The sequence below is a fragment of the Agrilus planipennis genome, unplaced genomic scaffold (assembly GCF_000699045.2).
Source record: "Agrilus planipennis isolate EAB-ADULT unplaced genomic scaffold, Apla_2.0 scaffold19, whole genome shotgun sequence".
Classification (NCBI taxonomy): domain Eukaryota; kingdom Metazoa; phylum Arthropoda; class Insecta; order Coleoptera; family Buprestidae; genus Agrilus; species Agrilus planipennis.
Genome location: NW_020438954.1, coordinates 1,086,249 through 1,107,021, shown reverse-complemented (window position 1 = coordinate 1,107,021; position 20,773 = coordinate 1,086,249). Strand labels below are relative to the sequence as shown.

The 20,773-nt window shown below is 34.0% G+C and overlaps 1 protein-coding gene and 1 long non-coding RNA gene across 4 annotated transcripts in view; one reads left to right on the top strand and one right to left on the bottom strand.

The window, feature by feature from the left end:
* The window catches only part of LOC112904591, a 174,992-nt gene that overhangs the window by 61,575 nt on the left and 92,644 nt on the right, over positions 1 to 20,773 (top strand). The window contains exon 2 of the long non-coding RNA XR_003231207.1: positions 18,725 to 18,782. This is a non-coding gene — a long non-coding RNA (uncharacterized LOC112904591). The remainder of the gene's footprint in view (positions 1 to 18,724; positions 18,783 to 20,773) is intronic.
* LOC108743490 (fatty-acid amide hydrolase 2) overlaps positions 4,231 to 20,773 on the bottom strand; it is a 19,873-nt gene continuing 3,330 nt past the window's right edge. The window contains exons 1-7 of one of the 3 annotated variants that reach the window (XM_025974959.1): positions 11,664 to 11,903; positions 8,721 to 8,909; positions 7,151 to 7,588; positions 6,365 to 6,640; positions 6,142 to 6,285; positions 4,970 to 5,398; positions 4,231 to 4,412 (exon numbers count right to left, since the gene is read on the bottom strand). In XM_025974959.1, the coding sequence (XP_025830744.1) occupies positions 4,302 to 4,412; positions 4,970 to 5,398; positions 6,142 to 6,285; positions 6,365 to 6,640; positions 7,151 to 7,588; positions 8,721 to 8,909; positions 11,664 to 11,693 (1,617 nt within the window). In that variant the 5' untranslated portion in view covers positions 11,694 to 11,903 and the 3' untranslated portion in view covers positions 4,231 to 4,301. Of the gene's footprint in view, positions 4,413 to 4,969; positions 5,399 to 6,141; positions 6,286 to 6,364; positions 6,641 to 7,150; positions 7,589 to 8,720; positions 8,910 to 11,663; positions 11,904 to 15,938; positions 16,247 to 20,773 lie in introns of those variants that run through there. The other 2 variants (XM_018479072.2, XM_018479066.2) reach the window with 2 other exon arrangements.

The following is a 20,773-nucleotide window of genomic DNA, read 5'->3' as shown; positions in this document are numbered from 1 at the left end:
AAGAAATATTTTGCATAGATTCGACCAATTGATTACTATAAATCTACTGATAATTCAGATAATTAATTAATGAAAATGGTACTTACGCATTATTAAAAAATATACTGCTTTTAGGATGCATCTTTGGTTTTTTCACTACTGCTTTATGCATATTGAGTTCGGAATTGAGATTAAAAATGTTTTTTTTTGCTAGGATGCACTTCAGATGAAAAGCTGTTAGAAACTGTTGATATCTCAGTTTAGAATAGTTGCTATAGTATAGATAAAATAATGTTTACAAATAAATAACTCTTTCTTTAATCGGTTTCGTAGGAGGTTATCAGAAAAACACATTGTAATACATTCTACACAATTATCGGATGATAGTGGTGCAATCCAATGCTTTTGTTTAAAAGGATTCAATTGGGACACAACGATGACTTCAAATTTTATTATATATGCATATTAAAATTAACAATAAGTTTTAGAATAATTTGCTTTATTAGCGTATACATATACGAATAGATGTTTTTTGGGGAAAAAGACGTGTTAAAGTGACAAATATAATAATACAACTTAAATAGGCGAACTTAGAACATGAAGAAACACCATTTTGCCTTTATATTCCATCCCTAAAGGAGTAAAAAAAGGTGTTAAAGTGATCTTCTTACAGACAACCTATAGCCCAAATCGGTGAATATAGAAATTTGAAATTTTGGGAAATATTCCTTGAGTACTACTTTATTTTGTTATTCCATCCCCAAAGGAGGAAATACAGAAAGTACAGTTGAAATCGGTGGACTTTGATGTTGACTTAAAATTTGAGGAAATATTGCTCCAGTAGCCTAGGGGTGAACTCTCTAACTTTGATATTCTACTCCTAAAGGAGTAAGAAGAGGTGTTAAAGTGATTGACTTACAAGCAACGTACAACCCAATTCGGTAGACCTAAAATTTGAAAGTAGGGGAATATTCCTTGAGTCCTCTAGGTGTGTACTATTTTATTTTGACATTCCATCCCTAAAGGAGTAAATAAAGGTGTTGGAGTAATCGAATTACAGAAAAGTACAGTTCAAATCGGTGGACTTTGATTTTGACTTGAAATTTGAGGAAATATTGCTCCAGTAGCCTAGGGGTGAACTCTCTAACTCAATATTCTACCCCTAAAGGAGTAAGAAGAGGTGTTAAAGTGACTGACTTACAAACAAAGTACAGCCCCATTTGGTAGACCTAAAAATTTGAAATTAGGGAAATATTCCTTGAGTCCTCTAGGTGTGTACTATTTTATTTTGATATTCCATCCCTAAAGAGTAAATAAATAGAGGTGTTGGAGTAATCGAATTACACAAAAGTACAGTTCAAATCGGTGGACTTTGATTTTGACTTGAAATTTGAGAAAATATTGCTCCAGTAGCCTAGGGGTGAACTCTCTAACTTGATATTCTACCCCTAAAGGAGTAAAAAGAGGTGTTAAAGTGACTGATTTACAAACAAAGTACAGCCCCATTTGGTAGACTTAAAAATTTGAAAGTAGGGAAATATTCCTTGAGTCCTTCAGGTGTCTACTATTTTATTTTGATATTCCATCCCTAAAGGAGTAAATAAAGGTGCTGGAGTAATCGAATTACAGAAAAGTACAGTTCAAATCGGTGGACTTTGATTTTGACTTGAAATTTGAGGAAATATTGCTCCAGTAGCCTAGGGGTAAACTCTCTAACTTAATATTCTACCCCTAAAGGAGTAAGAAGAGGTGTTAAAGTGACTGACTTACAAACAAAGTACAGCCCCATTTGGTAGACCTAAAAATTTGAAAGTAGGGGAATATTCCTTGAGTCCTCTAGGTGTGTACTATTTTATTTTGATATTCCATCCCTAAAGGAGGTAATAAAGGTGTTGGAGTAATCGATTTACAGATGACGTATAGTTCAAATCGGTGGAGTAGAAATTTGGGGAAATATTGCTTGAGTACTGTAGGGGTGTACTCTCTTACTTTGATATTCCATCCCTAAAGGAGTACGGTGTTAAACTGATTGACTTACAAAAAATGTACAGCCTAAATCGGTGCACACAAAATTTAAAATTTGGGGAATATTCTTTGGGTATTCAATAGGGGTTTACTATTTCACTTTGATATTCCATCCCAATAGGAATAAGAAGAGGTTTAAAAGTCATTAACTTACAAACAACGTACATCCAAAATCAGTAGACCTAAAAGTTTGGAAGTATTAGGGAAATATTCCTTGAGTACTCCAGGGATCAGAAGAAAAGCTACCAGAAATTTCAAACTTTTATAATAAGTAACTTGACCTCTGGAGAATCACTTTAGCGTGAGGTTATTCAAATTCAGTAAATGGTTATCGAGGAAAAAATGAAAATTTGCTGAAAATCTCGTTTTTACTTGATAATATNATTTTGTATATGATACATAATTTAAAATAAAAAAATTATGAATATTTTAGCTGTCTATCATACTTACGATAATTACTGATGTCTTTATCGGTTAATTTCGTTTATCACTGATGAATATCTGTATAAATTCTAGGAGAATTATTTGCTAGCATAAATAGACACCTACTTAATAAACAATCAATCAGTATACACATTTACCGATACATGTCGGGATATATCTACTTCATGTAAAGCTTTAAAGCTCACCAATGGTTTCATATCTTTACCAGCAGTTGTCGTCACGCGTTCTTTTATGTACATATTTTAAATTCTTCGAAGGCTTGATGTAATGTTAATGATAAGTGATTTAACTAGCTGTAGATTTTGAATTATTTTTACATATGATTGTTTATTGCGAAAATATTATTTCAAAAAGACTTAAGAATAGCTTTTATTTGTTATTGCTTGTTAACAATTTTTTTGCAAGTACGAGGGACGTTCCCAAAGTTCTGGGAATAGTGCTATAATTAAATTACGCAGAACTTATAGGCAATGTTATTGGTGTCAGGCAAGTCTTGACATGTTTATGCAACTATCTAGTGCAATATTGTTCAGTCTGATTTGGATGTTCGACTGATATGAACGCGTTTTCATAGTACTGTTTTTGTAACCACGGAAGACGCAGCAAAATCTCAAAGAGCAATCATTTTCTTTTTGTGGAAGGAAGGTGTGGAAACATCAGAAATTATTCAGCGTCTGCAAGGAGTATTTGGAGTCTGTAGAATCCAAAAATACTGTTTATCGGTGGATCGATCGTTTTAAAACCGGTAGAACATCACTAGAAGAGTTTCCACTCAGTGGATGCCCAAACACGTCAGTAAATGAAAGAAATATTACTGCCGTCGAAGACCTACTGAAAGAGGACACGTGTGTCCTCTATCCTAGGGATAGATACTCTACAAGTTCATGACATCCTCCTTGATTGTTTGGGCGTTAGCAAGGTTTCGGTGCGTTGGGTGCGAAGGCAGTTGGGACCAGAACAGACACTCAATAGGTCTGATACTTGTCGTCAACTTCAACAGCTGTTAGCCCGTTACGGTGATTGGTTTTGGAATTTTGGCAACGAATAATAACCACTGATGAAACATGGATTCCTTATTTCAATCCTGAGAACAAAAGTCAATCCAAAGAAGGACGTAAAACCTGAAGAAGGGTCTCCATTGAAGGCGCGTGCAGTTCCACCTGTTGGAAAGGTAATGCTTAGTGTATTCTGGGATTGCGGAGGGATTATTTGTATGGATTATCTGGCGAAAGGTACTACAATTAACGCAGAATATTTTTGGAATTTAATATCCGGATCACTGCGATAGGCACTTGTCAAAAAACGGCCTGAAAAGTTGCAAGAACAACGAAGGATGTTTTCAACGATTTACGACAGGAATTGCTTCCGCACCCATCTTATTCCCCGGATCTTGCACCCAGTGATTATCATCTGTTCCCACATTTGAAAAAACCCTTACGGGGTGTATGATTTGAGAGTTTCATTGGCGTAAAACGTGTCATAAATGGGTGAATTCAGGAGACACCGAAAATGTTTTTTGAGGACGGCTTAAAAAAATTGGTTGATCGTTGGGATAAATGTATTCAGTTAAATGGAGATTATATTGTAAAACTACACTGTAATATTGACGAAAATTATCAATATAATAAAAATTATATCTAAATTCCCAGAACTTTGAAAACATCCCTCGTACTTACCTTATAAAACATGATCTGTTTGTATTGAATAATTTGTTTCTTCAATTGAGGTTTAAAAATAAATGACCAACTTAATACAAAAAACAGTTTATTAAGCATAATACTGAAAATTAATTCTAATATCAGTGGCAATAAATAACAAATATGTGAACAAATTAAATGTAAACAAAGGGGAAGTCAGACGGGGTTCTTCACGTCAGCTGGCGGGGGTTTCCAACCTCCAAAATGAGCCTCAATCGCCTGTGCAACAGCAATTGTTAGTTTGTCATTATTGGGAGCGGCAACCACCTGAAAAACAAATAAGAAGAAAATATTTTTTAGAATAAAAATATTGGGAATTGACTACAACTAGACTTGCTCCCGCTGTAGTCTCCTAATTTTAGACGATTACTAATGTTACCCATCCAAACTTTCATCCCTTTAGAGACCGAATTTTAGAAAATTCCTCTATAATGAACCCCTAAAGCAGGTCAAGGAATATTTACCCCAAATTTCAAGGTATATCGATTTGGACTGGACGTTGTCTACAAGTCGGTCACTTTAACAGATCTTTTTACTCATTTAGGGATGTAATATCAAAGTACATCAAAATAGTGCACCCTTAGAGAACTCATGGAGTATTTCCCTAAATTTGAAATTTCTAGGTCCACCGACTTGGACTGTAATCTGTAAGTCGATCACTTAACGTCTCCTTTTACTACCTTAATATTCTTACTCCTTTAGGGATGTTTGTTTTTACCCCGTTAGGGATCGAATATCAAAAGATCCCTTATTGTTAGTACACCCTTGAGTATATTCTTACTTCTCTAGGAAAAAATGTTAAAGGTTAAAAATTAGGTACTGACCTGCACGCCAATTGGAATTCCCTCTTCAATATGTCCGACAGTACAGCTAGTTGCTGGGAATCCCAGCGCATTAAAGATGGTCATGTAGCTGGCATCGAATAGTCGGGCTAAAGTTCCCCCATGGTAATGGGCCGTTCCTGTATAACAGGGGTAGATTAGGACGCCATTGTCCCCTAAGGTTGTCATCAATTGGTGACGCAGATGTTCGAGGTCTCTCTTGTAACCTTTGGTGTAAATCATTTTGATGACGCATCTTAAAACCGAATAGCAAATCGAATAGAACGAATACGGCGACATGCACAGGAAGTAAAGGAAGAATTCCAATATGGCACCTTTTTCGTTTTCTTTAAAAAAATGATCGACGCTTTCTATTTCTAACAGCGTTATGTATCCCAATTCTGACGAATATCGCATCTTTGGTACATGGGCCTGAAAAACAGAAATTCGTTGGATTTTCAAAAAGAAGCGAATCTGCTGATAGGCATTTGTTTGAGTGGGGATGGGACCAGAGATGAAACACACGGAGATCTTCTCTTTCCTTACTGTTATTATTTAATGGTGCTCAGATTGGCCAACAGAGTTACAGTCAAACGGATTAGATGAATTTCAATATACGTTTCGTCCTATTCAAGAAAATTTACAAAAATCGGTTGTCTGTAAAGTCGGTTTACTGACGATAGTTGAACGTGACAACGTCATAAGAAAATACTGATGGAATGGTTTCATTTTTCAAAAGAAAATTTTAATTTTATTTGTTTGATAGATATTTTGTATGGATATAGAGAAGGAGGTAAATGGAAATGTATTATTGTATAGCAGCTGTCCACGCGGACGCATCACTCATTCAAGTAGGAGAGAGACAGATGTCGAACGCTGCCGAACGCGGAGGTCGATTGTGCCTCTTTGTCGCTCGTTCCGCGCTCTCGCTTGCACTTCAAGCCTTAAATGGAACGCCTCAGAGCGAGGTAACGCCGCATGAGTCATGTTTTTTCGTGCGTGTATCGAATTATAAGACGTTGTCACGTCAAAAACGATGCACCACAGAAACATATGATGGAGATTTTTACAGTTTCTACAATTGGATCTTTGAACCACTTTTGAGTGTTTCTGTTTTACTGACAAATTCAGTTTTTTATTATACTATACTAACGAGTAATTGTTCAAGTATTTACCTTCTCAGTTCTACATAGGTGTTTCTCGCCCAAGAATTGCACTACCTTCTGTACTGCACCGACCGTATGTCGACACACCCTGTTCGTCAGAATTGAACCGTGATCGTCCAACATGAAATAAACCTTCAAATCCGATACGTTGATCTGAAAAATATGATATAGAAATCATCAGCAATCACCAATAAATACAATTTGATACAAAGAGTACGTCACTTTGACTTACTTGCTCTTCAAATCTAAGATGATCGTTCATCTCTTCGTTCATCAGAACTCTAAACATCAACGGCAAGTCTGAAGCATATCTAGTCAAAGGGCCAACTGCAAAAAACCGTTTCCAAACACCTATGTCATCGCAAGACGGATAATGTCCATCGATCGAGATCGCGTGTGGAGACGGTTTATGCCCCCAAATTCCACAGAAGAGTGGAGGCAGTCGAAGAGATCCACAAATATCAGAACCTAATCCAATCAGGGAAGCACCCGAAGCAATTAGGGCTGCCTAAAATTATTTGTATTAGCTCACATTATATCAATATATATGATATTAAGTTTGTCTAAATTTTAATCATGGCGATCGCCTAAACCAGACGATATTCTATAGAGCACGTTAGACCATTGGTGCGTAAAGCCAAAGGTCCCGGGTTCGATTCCCGGCGGGGGTGTGACAACAGCAACAATTTTTCTCTCATTAATTTGAGGTAGTTTGTAGTGGGTAAATAATAAATCGAAAAAATGATTTCAAATTAATATTGCAAGGTTCTGCAAAGAAGAATCCAAACTGCAAACTTAATGAATACCAAATGTAGTCTTTTAAGCGCACCCATTTATCTTAAATTTCTTGATTTCACCCCTAATACGTTAAAATTAGCGATTCTTAACTAAAACATTTCCATGGAAAGCCAATTTCAGAATATGGTATCAGCTAGCTCCGTTTAACCGATTTTAGTTATCATGTTGATGATAATATCTCAAAACAGATGCTATATATGTATGGTATCGGTAAAATTACCTCACCACCGGAAGATCCCCCGCATGTTCTTCTGGTATCGTACGGATTTTTCGATCGACCGGTGACCTTATTAAACGTTTCCCAATTCAGGCAAAGCTCGGGTGTGTTGGACACCAAAATTGGTATTGCTCCAGCGTTTCGACATTTCTCCACAACTACAGCATCCGACGTCGCTTTGGGCCTTTCGGGGATTGTCTGACCTGCTGCATTGCTGCATCCTTTTACTGCAAGGCTTTCTTTAACCGTTAGCGGCAGACCGAGTAGAGGATATCGAACTTGGAGTTCCTTTTCCGTAAAAGTTTCGCTAGCGATAAGTTTGTCAACTGCCTTCGCTTCCTCTAGCGCTTCTTCAAAGCGATCTTCTACAACTGCATTAATTATTGGATCTACAGCTTTGACACGTCTTATATAAGCTCGTATCACTGCTTCGGAAGACACCTTGAACAATATAATTCAGGAATTAAATAAATAATTGGTGGGTTTGTTAACATTAAGAATAAATAAATGTAAAAGACGCAAGAGGGAGGATTGTAGACAAAAAAGTGAGCTATTGATACATTATTATTGTATGATCTTCAGTCCGAGAACTGATTGGACACTCACTTTCACTTCTTCTTATTATTTTGAGCCAATCTTCGCATTTATCGAAAATTCACTAACTATTATTTCTTAATTCTTGTTTCTGCCTCTACTACGTCTTCAACTAGCCCTTCATTTCTAAACTAGTTCTAAACCAGAAGTTAAGCTAATGGTTGTAAAATTGACCACAACTTTACACCATTTGTGACCATCAAGAATTTTCCTCGTTTCGTACGTAAATGTAGTTAATGCAAAATATTATTAAATTGTCATATTGTAATTGTCGTTATTATTATTTTAATTAATTTCAAAGTTGCTACCATTTCATTCGATAATTTTGACTTTAGTGGACCAAAGTTTTCCTTTTCTTTTGGCTAATGCTCATAATCTACATTATTACTACCTACGTCTTTTGTTAAAAACAATTTCTTTTCAGCAACCAATGAGAAGATTAGCTCAGGAGGTGCGTGTCCAACCAGTCTAAGGACTGACGACTTTATGATTATGATTATGATGAATCAATATCTATCTCCTGAAGATGTTTTTAAACGTGTTTTTAGCAAAACGTTGAGTAAAATCAATAATTTGTATTAGGGCCTACATACAACTTTGATTTTTATGATCTTGGTTATATATGAATGGACACAGAGGTTCATTTTTTAATATTACTTTTGTAATATTGAAAAGGCAGATAACGAGATATCATTTGTTATTCCGGAAGCACCTTATGATATGCTTCCGGTTTTCGTAATAAAGACACGGTATTGATCTTGTTCACAATGCGACTTTTCCGGTATAGGAACGAATTTAAACGCTAGATGGTAACAGCGTAAACGTTTCAGTGTTAATATAACTAATAATAATAAAGTTATTGGTAGATGGAGACAGAATGTTAATTTTAACTTAATAAATTAACGGATATGATATCAGTGACATATTTATTAAAATAACATTAATTTAACGATGAAATAATTTTTATTTAAAAGCCTACCTTTCTTTTTCTAATTTTTTCTGCTAATTCTTTCGCAGTGCAGAGTAGTATATCGTCGTTTATTGGAGGTAAGCGTTCCACCCTTTTAGGATGATGTGTAATAAATGACACTAATTGTGCTACATACCCTACTAATCGTGTGAAACCAGCCACGATTAATATAAGAGTCCCCCTTAAAACTCCCATTTCCTGAAAAGAAAAACATTAATAAGTAAATAATAAGTTTATTGTACTAGGTAAAAAAAATTGCTACAAGAAACTAGTTATCTTGAGAGTGAAATTTTAGTATGGGACGTAATTGCGCGCGCAGCATGCAACGGAAGTTTCGCGTGCAACATGTGATGGAAGTTGAGCGCGGACCGCACAACTGTCAAATAGCAGCTACAATTGAAAATATAACAGGTCAATTGAAAAGTCCCCGGCCTAAAATAGTAAAACACATTTTTTTTGCAAAATTCGTTTTTTTTTATTCAACATAATTCCCTTCAAGGGTGATACACTGATTATAGCGATCCTCCAACTTTTCGATACCATTTTTGTAGTACGATTTGTCCTTTGCTTCAAAATAGGCCTCAGTTTCGGCGATCACCTCTTCATTCGACGAAAATTTTTTCCCAACGAGCATTCTTTTGAGATCTGAGAACAGGAAGTAGTCGCTGGGGGCCAGATCTGGAGAATACGGTGGATGCGGAAGCAATTCGAAGCCCAATTCATGAATTTTTGCCATCGTTTTCACTGACTTGTGAGACGGTGCATTGTCTTGGTGAAGCAGGACTTTCTTTTTCTGCAAATGCGGTCGTTTCTCGGCGATTTCGTCCTTCAAACGGTCCAATAACGCTATGTAATAGTCGCTGTTGATGGTCCTTCCTTTTTCAAGGTAGTCAATGAAAATTATTCCACGCGCATCCCAAAATACAGACGCCATAACCTTGCCAGCCGACTGTTGCGTTTTTGCACGCTTTGGAGCGGGTTCATCGTGTGCAGTCCACTCCGATGACTGTCGATTGGACTTCGGAGTGAAATGATGGAGCCATGTTTCATCCATTGTCACATATCGACGCAAAAACTCGGGTTTATTACGCGTGATCATCTTCAAACACTGCTCTGAATCATCAACTCGTCGTTGTTTTTGGTCAAAAGTGAGCTCGCGCGGCACCCACTTTGCACAGAGCTTTCTCATACCCAAATATTCGTGAATGATGTGATGTATACGTTCCGTTGATATCTGTAGAGTGTCTGCTATTTCATTCAATTTCAATTTACGGTCATTCAAAATCATTTTGTGGATTTTTTTAATGTTTTCGTCCGTAACAGCCTCTTTTGGGCGTCCACTGCGTTCACCGTCTTCGGTGCTCATTTCACCACGTCTAAACTTAGCATACCAATCCTTGATGGTTGATTTTCCTGGGGCAGTGTCCGGAAATTCGTTATCAAGCCAAGTTTTTGCTTCAACTGTATTTTTTCCCTTCAAAAAGCAATATTTTATCAACACGCGAAATTCCTTTTTATCCATTTTTTTCACAATAACAAAAGTTGCTTCACTAAAAATGCTATAATTCACAAACTAATGATCCGACAGCCGTCAAATTTATAGACGCGTCTTTTGTAGGTTAGGACTAACTGAAAATCATATGGATTTAGTTCTGGTGCCGCCATCTATGTGTCAGGGACTTTTCAATTGACCCTAGTAGTTTAAATAAAGAGGATAAGAGATGGTTTTGTTTGGAAACTGATAATATTCTTTATCAGTAATGATAATTTGTAGTTTTATTCCCTTTGAATCAAATTATTGCTTCTATCTGTAGTATTTTTGGCAATGTACGAAAGAGCTGGCAATGGTTTTCGTTCAAAAACTACCCCAACTCTTCGTCTTCAACTTTTTTTGTTTGTTCAGGTCGTTTTTCATTTTTGTGGTTAAAATTTCCTTTTCGAAACGTCTGGAACCCCTTTCTGCACATGCTCCAGGGGTATTTTCAAGTCAAGTTCAACGAAATATTTGTCAATTGAAATGTGAAATGAAAACATTTATGACTGTTTTGTACCCACATGATCCTCCTTTCATGCCTGAAGCATGAAGATTGTTAATTAGTACGTAATTATTATTGCAAATCGCTTTTTGAATATCACCTTCGCATATATTCAAGTTTGAGACAAATTAATAAATTACTAGCTAGAGCTGTTGACGAGTAGTTGTGAAAAAAATTAATTTTGGACAATTTAGCAGACTCTTAGTCTCTATTTTCATAAATTTCAACCGATTTGCATATTCGAAACTAAATTTGTTGTGTAAGAATTAATTGCCTCTAATGAATAAATTATTGCCGATTAACGACACGTGTAGTTCCCGATGTGAGACTTTTTTTATTCAAAACACTGACCGATTGTTATAAAATAGGAAATGATTTCTTATCTCACATATTTATCTTGTAAATGTTTTTTTAAATAAAATACTTGCCTTTTTGTTATTGTTTATTGATAAAATTATTCTACTTTTTGCTCAAAGATTATCACATTTCCGCGAAAGTTGACTGTTGTATGGAAAGATTTTTTTTTTATTTTCGGAAAATTAGAAGAAAAAAATTATTTCACGAACTGATAGCATACATCATCAGCATCATCATAAGGTCGTCAGTCCTAAGACTAATTGGACACGCATCTCCACTCTTTCCTATCTTGAACTAATCTTCGCATTTCCCTAAAACTAGAATATCCCACATTCTTAACTATTTGCGAACAGTAATCTAATGTAGGTCTATCTCTACTCCTCCTAACTCCTGTTTCTGCCTCTAATATGTCTCTGACTAGCCCTTCATACTTGAGAAGGTGTCGTACCAACCTATCTCGCCTATATCTTATTGACTTCTATAGAGTCCTATTCTTTCTTATACCTCTTGAATTATCCGTATAATTCGTCCGTAACACCTGATTTCGAACGCTTCTAACCTTTTCTTTTGTGAGACACCAACTGTCCATGTTATGCACCCGTTCAGCGCCGCGCTCCAAACATACACCCTTAACAGACTGGATTTCCGGATTCTAATCGCGACTTGTTGATGAAATCACTATAATGGATCATGGCGGCGACAAAAGTGCTTGACGTTTCTTCTCTTATCACGAGGTGCATCTTCAGAAACTTCACGTTGTCTATGTAGGATTTCTAACGTTTGTCCAGCACCAACATTTTTGACGCCTCCGTGATCCATCATGGTAATTTCGTCAGTCATTGACTGAGAATGCATACTGAAAAATTTATGCGCTTTATTAAAAGTACCAACCAACAAATTCGTTATATATTGTAGGTACTGATAATGCGAAACGATTTTATTATCAACTACGTAACGTATTAGTTCAATTATATAGTTCAAGGTACAAGGAAATAAATATTTAAAATTTTTGTTCTGAAGTATTAAATGCTACCAATTTGCATGAAAGTAATAAAATAGTTTTATAAATTATATCAGAATTATGCATATGTTCAAATGCGTCCAAATTAAAAAAAAATAAGAAACACACAAACATGCAAACTACTTAAAAGAATATTTAAATTTTTCTATTATTATTGTTTTGTAGAAAAAATACGAACATCATAAATATTGAAAGAACAAAAGCTATTAACTCCTTCTTTCTTAATCTTGCCGTGTTATGTTTTTATTATTTTATTCTTACAATAATGCTGTCTTAATTGTTTTTAACTATTTATGTTATTTATTATTTTATTTTTATATTGTATTACAATTAATGTTTTTGTNATTCAACAAATAATAACACATCGTTATCAGAGTTCACTTGTCTGAAATTAAATACAGACACGATAATGAAAAAGAGCGTTAAACTATACGACAAAATTAATAATAAGTCAATAGATAACACCAATTTTCACTGTGTCCGCGTACTGTTGGAACAGCCTTGATACTGCACCAATGTGTCTTATTGTAACAGTAAAAAGTTTGACCTAATCACATGTGTGTTGTATTATTATACTGGTTGGTCTGCTGGGGAAATCGCTCATTTCTTTGGTAGGAATGAACGAGAATGAATGGTTCGGTGACTGTTTTAAACACCGTGGACATAGTTTTCCACCAATCAAGTCTATTGGCGAAAGTGCTTGATTATTTACTTCTTCTTTTACATGCCAAAAACGGCTCAGGTTAATTCAGGGGATAATGAACTCGAACAGAGGACAAGTCGACCATTTCATATGGATTTCTGGGTTTTTAGTGATAACCCTAATATCTTTTTTTGGGGTTTTATACCGTATTGGAAGAAATGAAACCAAAAAATGACTTGTAGCTCCATTGTTTGTTGGGGTAGTTTTGTTTGGCTAGACCAAAAAATTCTACTTTTTCTACATGATACACTGAACTAACAAGGATGGTTCATACTTTGGAGTTGTAATATTATAGTTTCTAGTATGCCTAGTAGGTTTATAATTGGTTTTTTGGAATTTTGCATAAGGAAAATAACTGGGAATATAATAATAAATTAATCTAATAGGATTTTTGGCAGCTTTACTAGTTTTTTTATCAACTTTTGAATAACAAGTAAATAGGAAAACAGTTCAAAAATGTATTTCTTATTATTAGTTGAACTTGATTTATTTTATTTTAGTAAGTTTTGATCTTCAAATAAACAGGCAAGCATTGACATTAGGTCACTAGGAGAATATAACGTTTATTCATACCTGTGGAGTTCTTATAGAAAGTTATAACAGAATATACTTAGCGGTAAACTAGCCGATTCGATTCGGTGACCTAAATTTCCAGAATAGAACTACTGGAAATGCAGGTGTAATGATGATACTTTTACAAAAAAGGTATATTATGTACTACTAAATTGTTATTGCTTGCAAATATTTATGAAAAAGCTTCATTTTGAATGTCTGCAGTTTTCAGGCTTTCGGAACTATTCCGCCATGGTCTGTAGGATTTCTCTTTTACCAATGGTAAATCCTCCTCAAAAGGTTTTATTAGGGATACGTGTATTTGTTAGGTTTGACGAGGATCTACTGTAAAAGTTTCTTGGAGCTGAAGTTCTATGATCTAAAGGATTCTTATTTTTCAAATGTTTAATCCTTGTGAAAGAATTTCATTTTGAATATCTGTGATGATTTTTAGGCTTTATGGGAATCTGTGGTTACCATTTTCAGAGCTGTTCTGACATGATTTATGGAATTCTTGTCTTCTAAATGTTAAATCCTTCTTAAAAATGTTTTATTTTGAACTATTCCAGTTGGAACTAAACAATTGCAAAAAAATCACTCGGTTTCGTATTCTGTATTTGACCCGATCCAACACGACCCCACGGAACCCTATCCGACCCAACCTAAACCAAACTTAGACCAACCCAACCCGACCTAACCCCACCCAGCACAACTCAAAACCAAACCAAATCAACTCAGACTTAACCAAACCAGATAGGTAGATAATGATTAAAATTAAGGGATGGTTAGAATGCTATCGTTTAATTGGGACTATTAATTATGCATCTTGTAATTGTCGTTATTATTATTTTAATTAATTTCAAAGTTGCTACCATTTCATTCGATAATTTTGACTTTAGTGGACCAAAGTTTTCCTTTTCTTTTGGCTAATGCTCATAATCTACATTATTACTACCTACGTCTTTTGTTAAAAACAATTTCTTTTCAGCAACCAATGAGAAGATTAGCTCAGGAGGTGCGTGTCCAACCAGTCTAAGGACTGACGACTTTATGATTATGATTATGATGAATCAATATCTATCTCCTGAAGATGTTTTTAAACGTGTTTTTAGCAAAACGTTGAGTAAAATCAATAATTTGTATTAGGGCCTACATACAACTTTGATTTTTATGATCTTGGTTATATATGAATGGACACAGAGGTTCATTTTTTAATATTACTTTTGTAATATTGAAAAGGCAGATAACGAGATATCATTTGTTATTCCGGAAGCACCTTATGATATGCTTCCGGTTTTCGTAATAAAGACACGGTATTGATCTTGTTCACAATGCGACTTTTCCGGTATAGGAACGAATTTAAACGCTAGATGGTAACAGCGTAAACGTTTCAGTGTTAATATAACTATAAAGTTATTGGTAGATGGAGACAGAATGTTAATTTTAACTTAATAAATTAACGGATATGATATCAGTGACATATTTATTAAAATAACATTAATTTAACGATNGACCCGATCCAACACGACCCCACGGAACCCTATCCGACCCAACCTAAACCAAACTTAGACCAACCCAACCCGACCTAACCCCACCCAGCACAACTCAAAACCAAACCAAATCAACTCAGACTTAACCAAACCAGATAGGTAGATAATGATTAAAATTAAGGGATGGTTAGAATGCTATCGTTTAATTGGGACTATTAATTATGAATCACAAATTTTGACGTATTCCAGTTGGAACTAAACAATTGCAAAAAAATCACTCGGTTTCGTATTCTGTATTTGACCCGATCCAACACGACCCCACGGAACCCTATCCGACCCAACCTAAACCAAACTTAGACCAACCCAACCCGACCTAACCCCACCCAGCACAACTCAAAACCAAACCAAATCAACTCAGACTTAACCAAACCAGATAGGTAGATAATGATTAAAATTAAGGGATGGTTAGAATAGATAGTTAATCTATAAATTAATTATGAATCACAAATTTTGACGTATCCAGTTGGAACTAAACAATTGCGAAAAAATCACCCGGTTTTGTATTCTGTATTTGGGTTTAACTAGTTTTATAAAATATTATCCTTAATAACTCGTTTTTGAAAAATTGCTTTCGATGCCAGTGTTACAGTATTGTAATTAATTAGGAATGTAAAATTAATTTTAAAATATTTTTTTGAAATTTTCTACAATCGGAATTTGTAAATTTACTGGGCTGCAGTCCACTCTTAGTGTTTTGCTCGGCATTTTGAGAAAAAAGGGCCTTTTTAATTTAGATACAGGAAAAATAAAATAGAATCTTCAATGTTATGTTAGTTAGGTATTTGTTACGTTTTTAAACGAAACTACATTAAAGAAAAGTAATTGCGAGATTGAACTAGCACTATAATTTAATTATATGTAATTAATACATAAATAAAAAGAAAAAGAAACAGTAATCTGCATACTTAATTAATATTTAACTTCTAGAATGTATGAATGCGTCAATTTATTTAACAGTTTAGCCTTTCTAATTATTTATTATTTCATAAATGCGTACTGTTTACTTACCAGAGGAAACCACTGACTACTTTTGAAAATAGAAATGATGAAAATACTACCAGTTTAGTCCATTTTTTGTGTTTTTATCAAATTATTCAACAAATAATAACACATCGTTATCAGAGTTCACTTGTCTGAAATTAAATACAGACACGATAATGAAAACGAGCGTTAAACTATACGACAAAATTAATAATAAGTCAATAGATAACACCAATTTTCACTGTGTCCGCGTACTGTTGGAACAGCCTTGATACTGCACCAATGTGTCTTATTGTAACAGTAAAAAGTTTGACCTAATCACATGTGTGTTGTATTATTATACTGGTTGGTCTGCTGGGGAAATCGCTCATTTCTTTGGTAGGAATGAACGAGAATGAATGGTTCGGTGACTGTTTTAAACACCGTGGACATAGTTTTCCACCAATCAAGTCTATTGGCGAAAGTGCTTGATTATTTACTTCTTCTTTTACATGCCAAAAACGGCTCAGGTTAATTCAGGGGATAATGAACTCGAACAGAGGACAAGTCGACCATTTCATATGGATTTCTGGGTTTTTAGTGATAACCCTAATATCTTTTTTTGGGGTTTTATACCGTATTGGAAGAAATGAAACCAAAAAATGACTTGTAGCTCCATTGTTTGTTGGGGTAGTTTTGTTTGGCTAGACCAAAAAATTCTACTTTTTCTACATGATACACTGAACTAACAAGGATGGTTCATACTTTGGAGTTGTAATATTATAGTTTCTAGTATGCCTAGTAGGTTTATAATTGGTTTTTTGGAATTTTGCATAAGGAAAATAACTGGGAATATAATAATAAATTAATCTAATAGGATTTTTGGCAGCTTTACTAGTTTTTTTATCAACTTTTGAATAACAAGTAAATAGGAAAACAGTTCAAAAATGTATTTCTTATTATTAGTTGAACTTGATTTATTTTATTTTAGTAAGTTTTGATCTTCAAATAAACAGGCAAGCATTGACATTAGGTCACTAGGAGAATATAACGTTTATTCATACCTGTGGAGTTCTTATAGAAAGTTATAACAGAATATACTTAGCGGTAAACTAGCCGATTCGATTCGGTGACCTAAATTTCCAGAATACAACTACTGGAAATGCAGGTGTAATGATGATACTTTTACAAAAAAGGTATATTATGTACTACTAAATTGTTATTGCTTGCAAATATTTATGTCAGTTGAATTCTCATGAAAAAGCTTCATTTTGAATGTCTGCAGTTTTCAGGCTTTCGGAACTATTCCGCCATGGTCTGTAGGATTTCTCTTTTACCAATGGTAAATCCTCCTCAAAAGGTTTTATTAGGGATACGTGTATTTGTTAGGTTTGACGAGGATCTACTGTAAAAGTTTCTTGGAGCTGAAGTTCTATGATCTAAAGGATTCTTATTTTTCAAATGTTTAATCCTTGTGAAAGAATTTCATTTTGAATATCTGTGATGATTTTTAGGCTTTATGGGAATCTGTGGTTACCATTTTCAGAGCTGTTCTGACATGATTTATGGAATTATTGTCTTCTAAATGTTAAATCCTTCTTAAAAAGTTTTATTTTGAAAGTCTGTGGGTTTTAGACTCGGTAAGGATTTATTGCAAACTTTTCTCCACCATGATCTGTAGGATTTTTCCTTTTCCATTGGTCCTCTTGAATAGGTTTTGGATATCTGCAGTTCTTAGGCTTCATGAGGATGTTGTAAACTTTATTGGGAGCTGTTCTGTCAAGATGTATGGGATTCTTGTCTTCTAAATGTTCAATCCTTCTCTCAAAAGTTTTATTTTGAAAGTCTGTGGGTTTTAAACTCGGTAAGGATTTATTGCAAACTTTTCTCCGCCATGATCTGTAGGATTTTTCCTTTCCCAATGGTCCAATGGTCCCAATGGTTTTTAGGTTTCATGAGGATGTTGTAAACTTTATTAGGAGCTGTTCTGTCAAGATGTATGGGATTCTTCTTTTTCTAAATATTGTATCCTGTTGTTTCTTTTTAGATTATGTTATGGTGGAATAAATTGCTTGATCCCTAGAGTTTTGTTGGTTTATTACATCCTCGTTGAAGTACCTACAACCTTCTTGTATATACTTAATATTTAACAGCTCTTGATGTGCTGTAAGTACTTCATTATGGGATTAGTTGGCATCCTTTTAAGTCATGTTTTTCAGAAGAAAAGAATTCACCTTCAAGAAATATCCTTTCGTATTTTGTAAGCGTAGATATGTATGTCGAGAATCAAAAACAATACTAAATAAGGAGTATCAACACGAGATACGCACATTCATATTAGCAAAAAAATGTGACGGCAAGCAAAAAATATTCTAACTCACAAGAAATCCGATGAAAAATGGCTATTTAGTTGTAAATAGTAAATAATTCTTGGTATCATAAAATATTTGACAAAACATAAAAGACGCTAAGTATAATAATAGTCTGTTTTATGTTAAAATTATTCTTTTAGTTAAGACAAGTACGAATCTTGGATTAGGCAGTGGGTAAGTTATGTTGGCAAATTATGAGAACCACAGCTCGACAAAAATTAATTAGAATTTGGATTTCTGTAGAATTTTTTTGTGACCTGACGTGTGGCTACATTAATATGTGTTTTATTTAAATTATACTGAAGATGATTTACTTGTCATAAAAATGACAATTCATAATGTTTTGCGAAGTTTTTGGAATAATTTAATATGCTAATTAATTATTTACATATGTAGAATGTGGTTCTAGTTATGTTTCAATAAAAATGATAATAGTGACTACATTTTTTTACTTTGTTATAGATCTGGACATTGGCAGATGCCCGGCCACAGGATCATTCAACGAAAGCTTAAGCTAAAGGTAAGATAATCTTAACATTAACAAATTTCAATCATAACATGAGCTGATCTTGGGCCTAAAAACATTTATTACTAATCAAACATGTAATTTTAAAGAAAAAAGTAATAATTACAATTTTTTACGTAATTGTAACCTAAAATTTGACCCAGCGAAGTACATCCTTCAAAAGCATCGCGGGTTACTAACACAGGTATGCACGTTTAATAGTTAAAAGCAAGCTCGTGCGTCTGATTGGCTGTTACACCGGCGGCCATTGTTTCGATCGCCTAAAAAGTAGGTCAAACTCAGTGCACCTGCACTTAAAGCAATGCGGAAATCTAAACAATGGTGAGCGCTACATATTAAAGAAGGAAATAACATTAGAAAGGGATTTTTTAGTTATTTCTTAACCGATTTGGATGTCGTATTCACCAAAATTAAGAAAATTAAATATTTATACATGAAAATAATTAAAATGTTAATTCTCAATAAGTATCTATGGGCATTAGTTATTAACAATACGCAACCTTTTTTTAATTTTTGTTTTGTGTAGGTAGGTATTTAGCAAAACTATAATTATGTACACTTAAATAGTCATGTATTTTAAGAGTGCATAATTGCTAAATAATAATTTAAATAACTTCAATAAACGAATACTTTTTGTATTTATTAATATTCGACTTTTTATAATAGTCTCTACTTAAATCTTATTTTTGAAAGCGTGTTTCTAGAATATTCCTAGTAATTAGAATCATTCACTATTCTGAAAGAATAAGAGGATAAGAAAAAAGGTTAAATAAATAATAATTTTACTTATGCATATTTTTAAAGTTGTTGAGATAGATGTCTCGAAAATCGTAAGTAGGTACTCGATGAAGTCCTTAAGCATTACAAAATTTTTAATTAAATAATTATACTGTCTACAATAATTTCCCTATAGCATGTTCAAAATTCCTTCATTGACATTTGTATATTTCAGTTTTACTTACTTTTATTTCAATAAAACTTATCCAATATCAATTAGACACTTTCTTAATTAGGTGCCTTTTAATTCGGAAATATAATATGTAGAAATAGAAATCAGTATTGTCATAAAAAGAAGATAAAAAGGAAAGGTTGTTAATTAAAATATACTTCTATTTAACCCTCAGAAGATGATCTACCATCAATTGACTTCCATATGTTTTACTATCATCTATGACCTCTAAAATGGGCAACTTCTTCTAGTTCTTCTACTCCAATTTCTACATTTGCTTTAACGTTAGTTTCGCAACGGCTACATTTCAATATGTTTTTTTATTTTGGATTTTTGCGTTATATAAAATGTTTTTATGACCGTTTAATTGTGATTAGAAATCATAAAAATCTAATGTAATCATTTCAAATCAGTAAGTACGTTACGTGAAAATAAAGGGTTATAAAAAGCAAATAAAAAGCTGTTTTAAACAATCGAGTGTTAAAGTTCGAGATGAAAATTGGCAATGTTTTTCTTTCAGAAACAAAAAGTACTTACTTGACTGTTTATTGATTTATAATCCTAGGCTACTGATACATACATAAGTTTGAAATTTTCCATTATTTTTTTATAGTTTTTGATACTTGTGCTGCACTTACAAGTCAGTTTGTGACTATACTGAGAGTCATATCTATATGTCGACCCGGACCTGCCTATTTGAGCTCTACAACTTTTCTATAGAAACTTTTTCGTCGACTTACGTTACAAAATTGATCCCTACGTAAAGCTTTTTTGTTTTAACGAAATATATAGCTTACGCTGATCTATTCTAAAAATTATTGAAAGAATTTTTGAAATCATATGAGTGGCTTTTATTAGTATAGATAGGTACACTTCTAAATTAACATCATACATACCAAGCACCCTAACTAATATTACAAATGAAAGTGTTAGTTTGTCTAATAAAATAAAATAATTCGAAGTGGTCTGTATTCTGTCGAAACTGCCAGACGCGGATCGCGATTTCGATCTTTTTGGATCTCATCAGCGCGTCGCA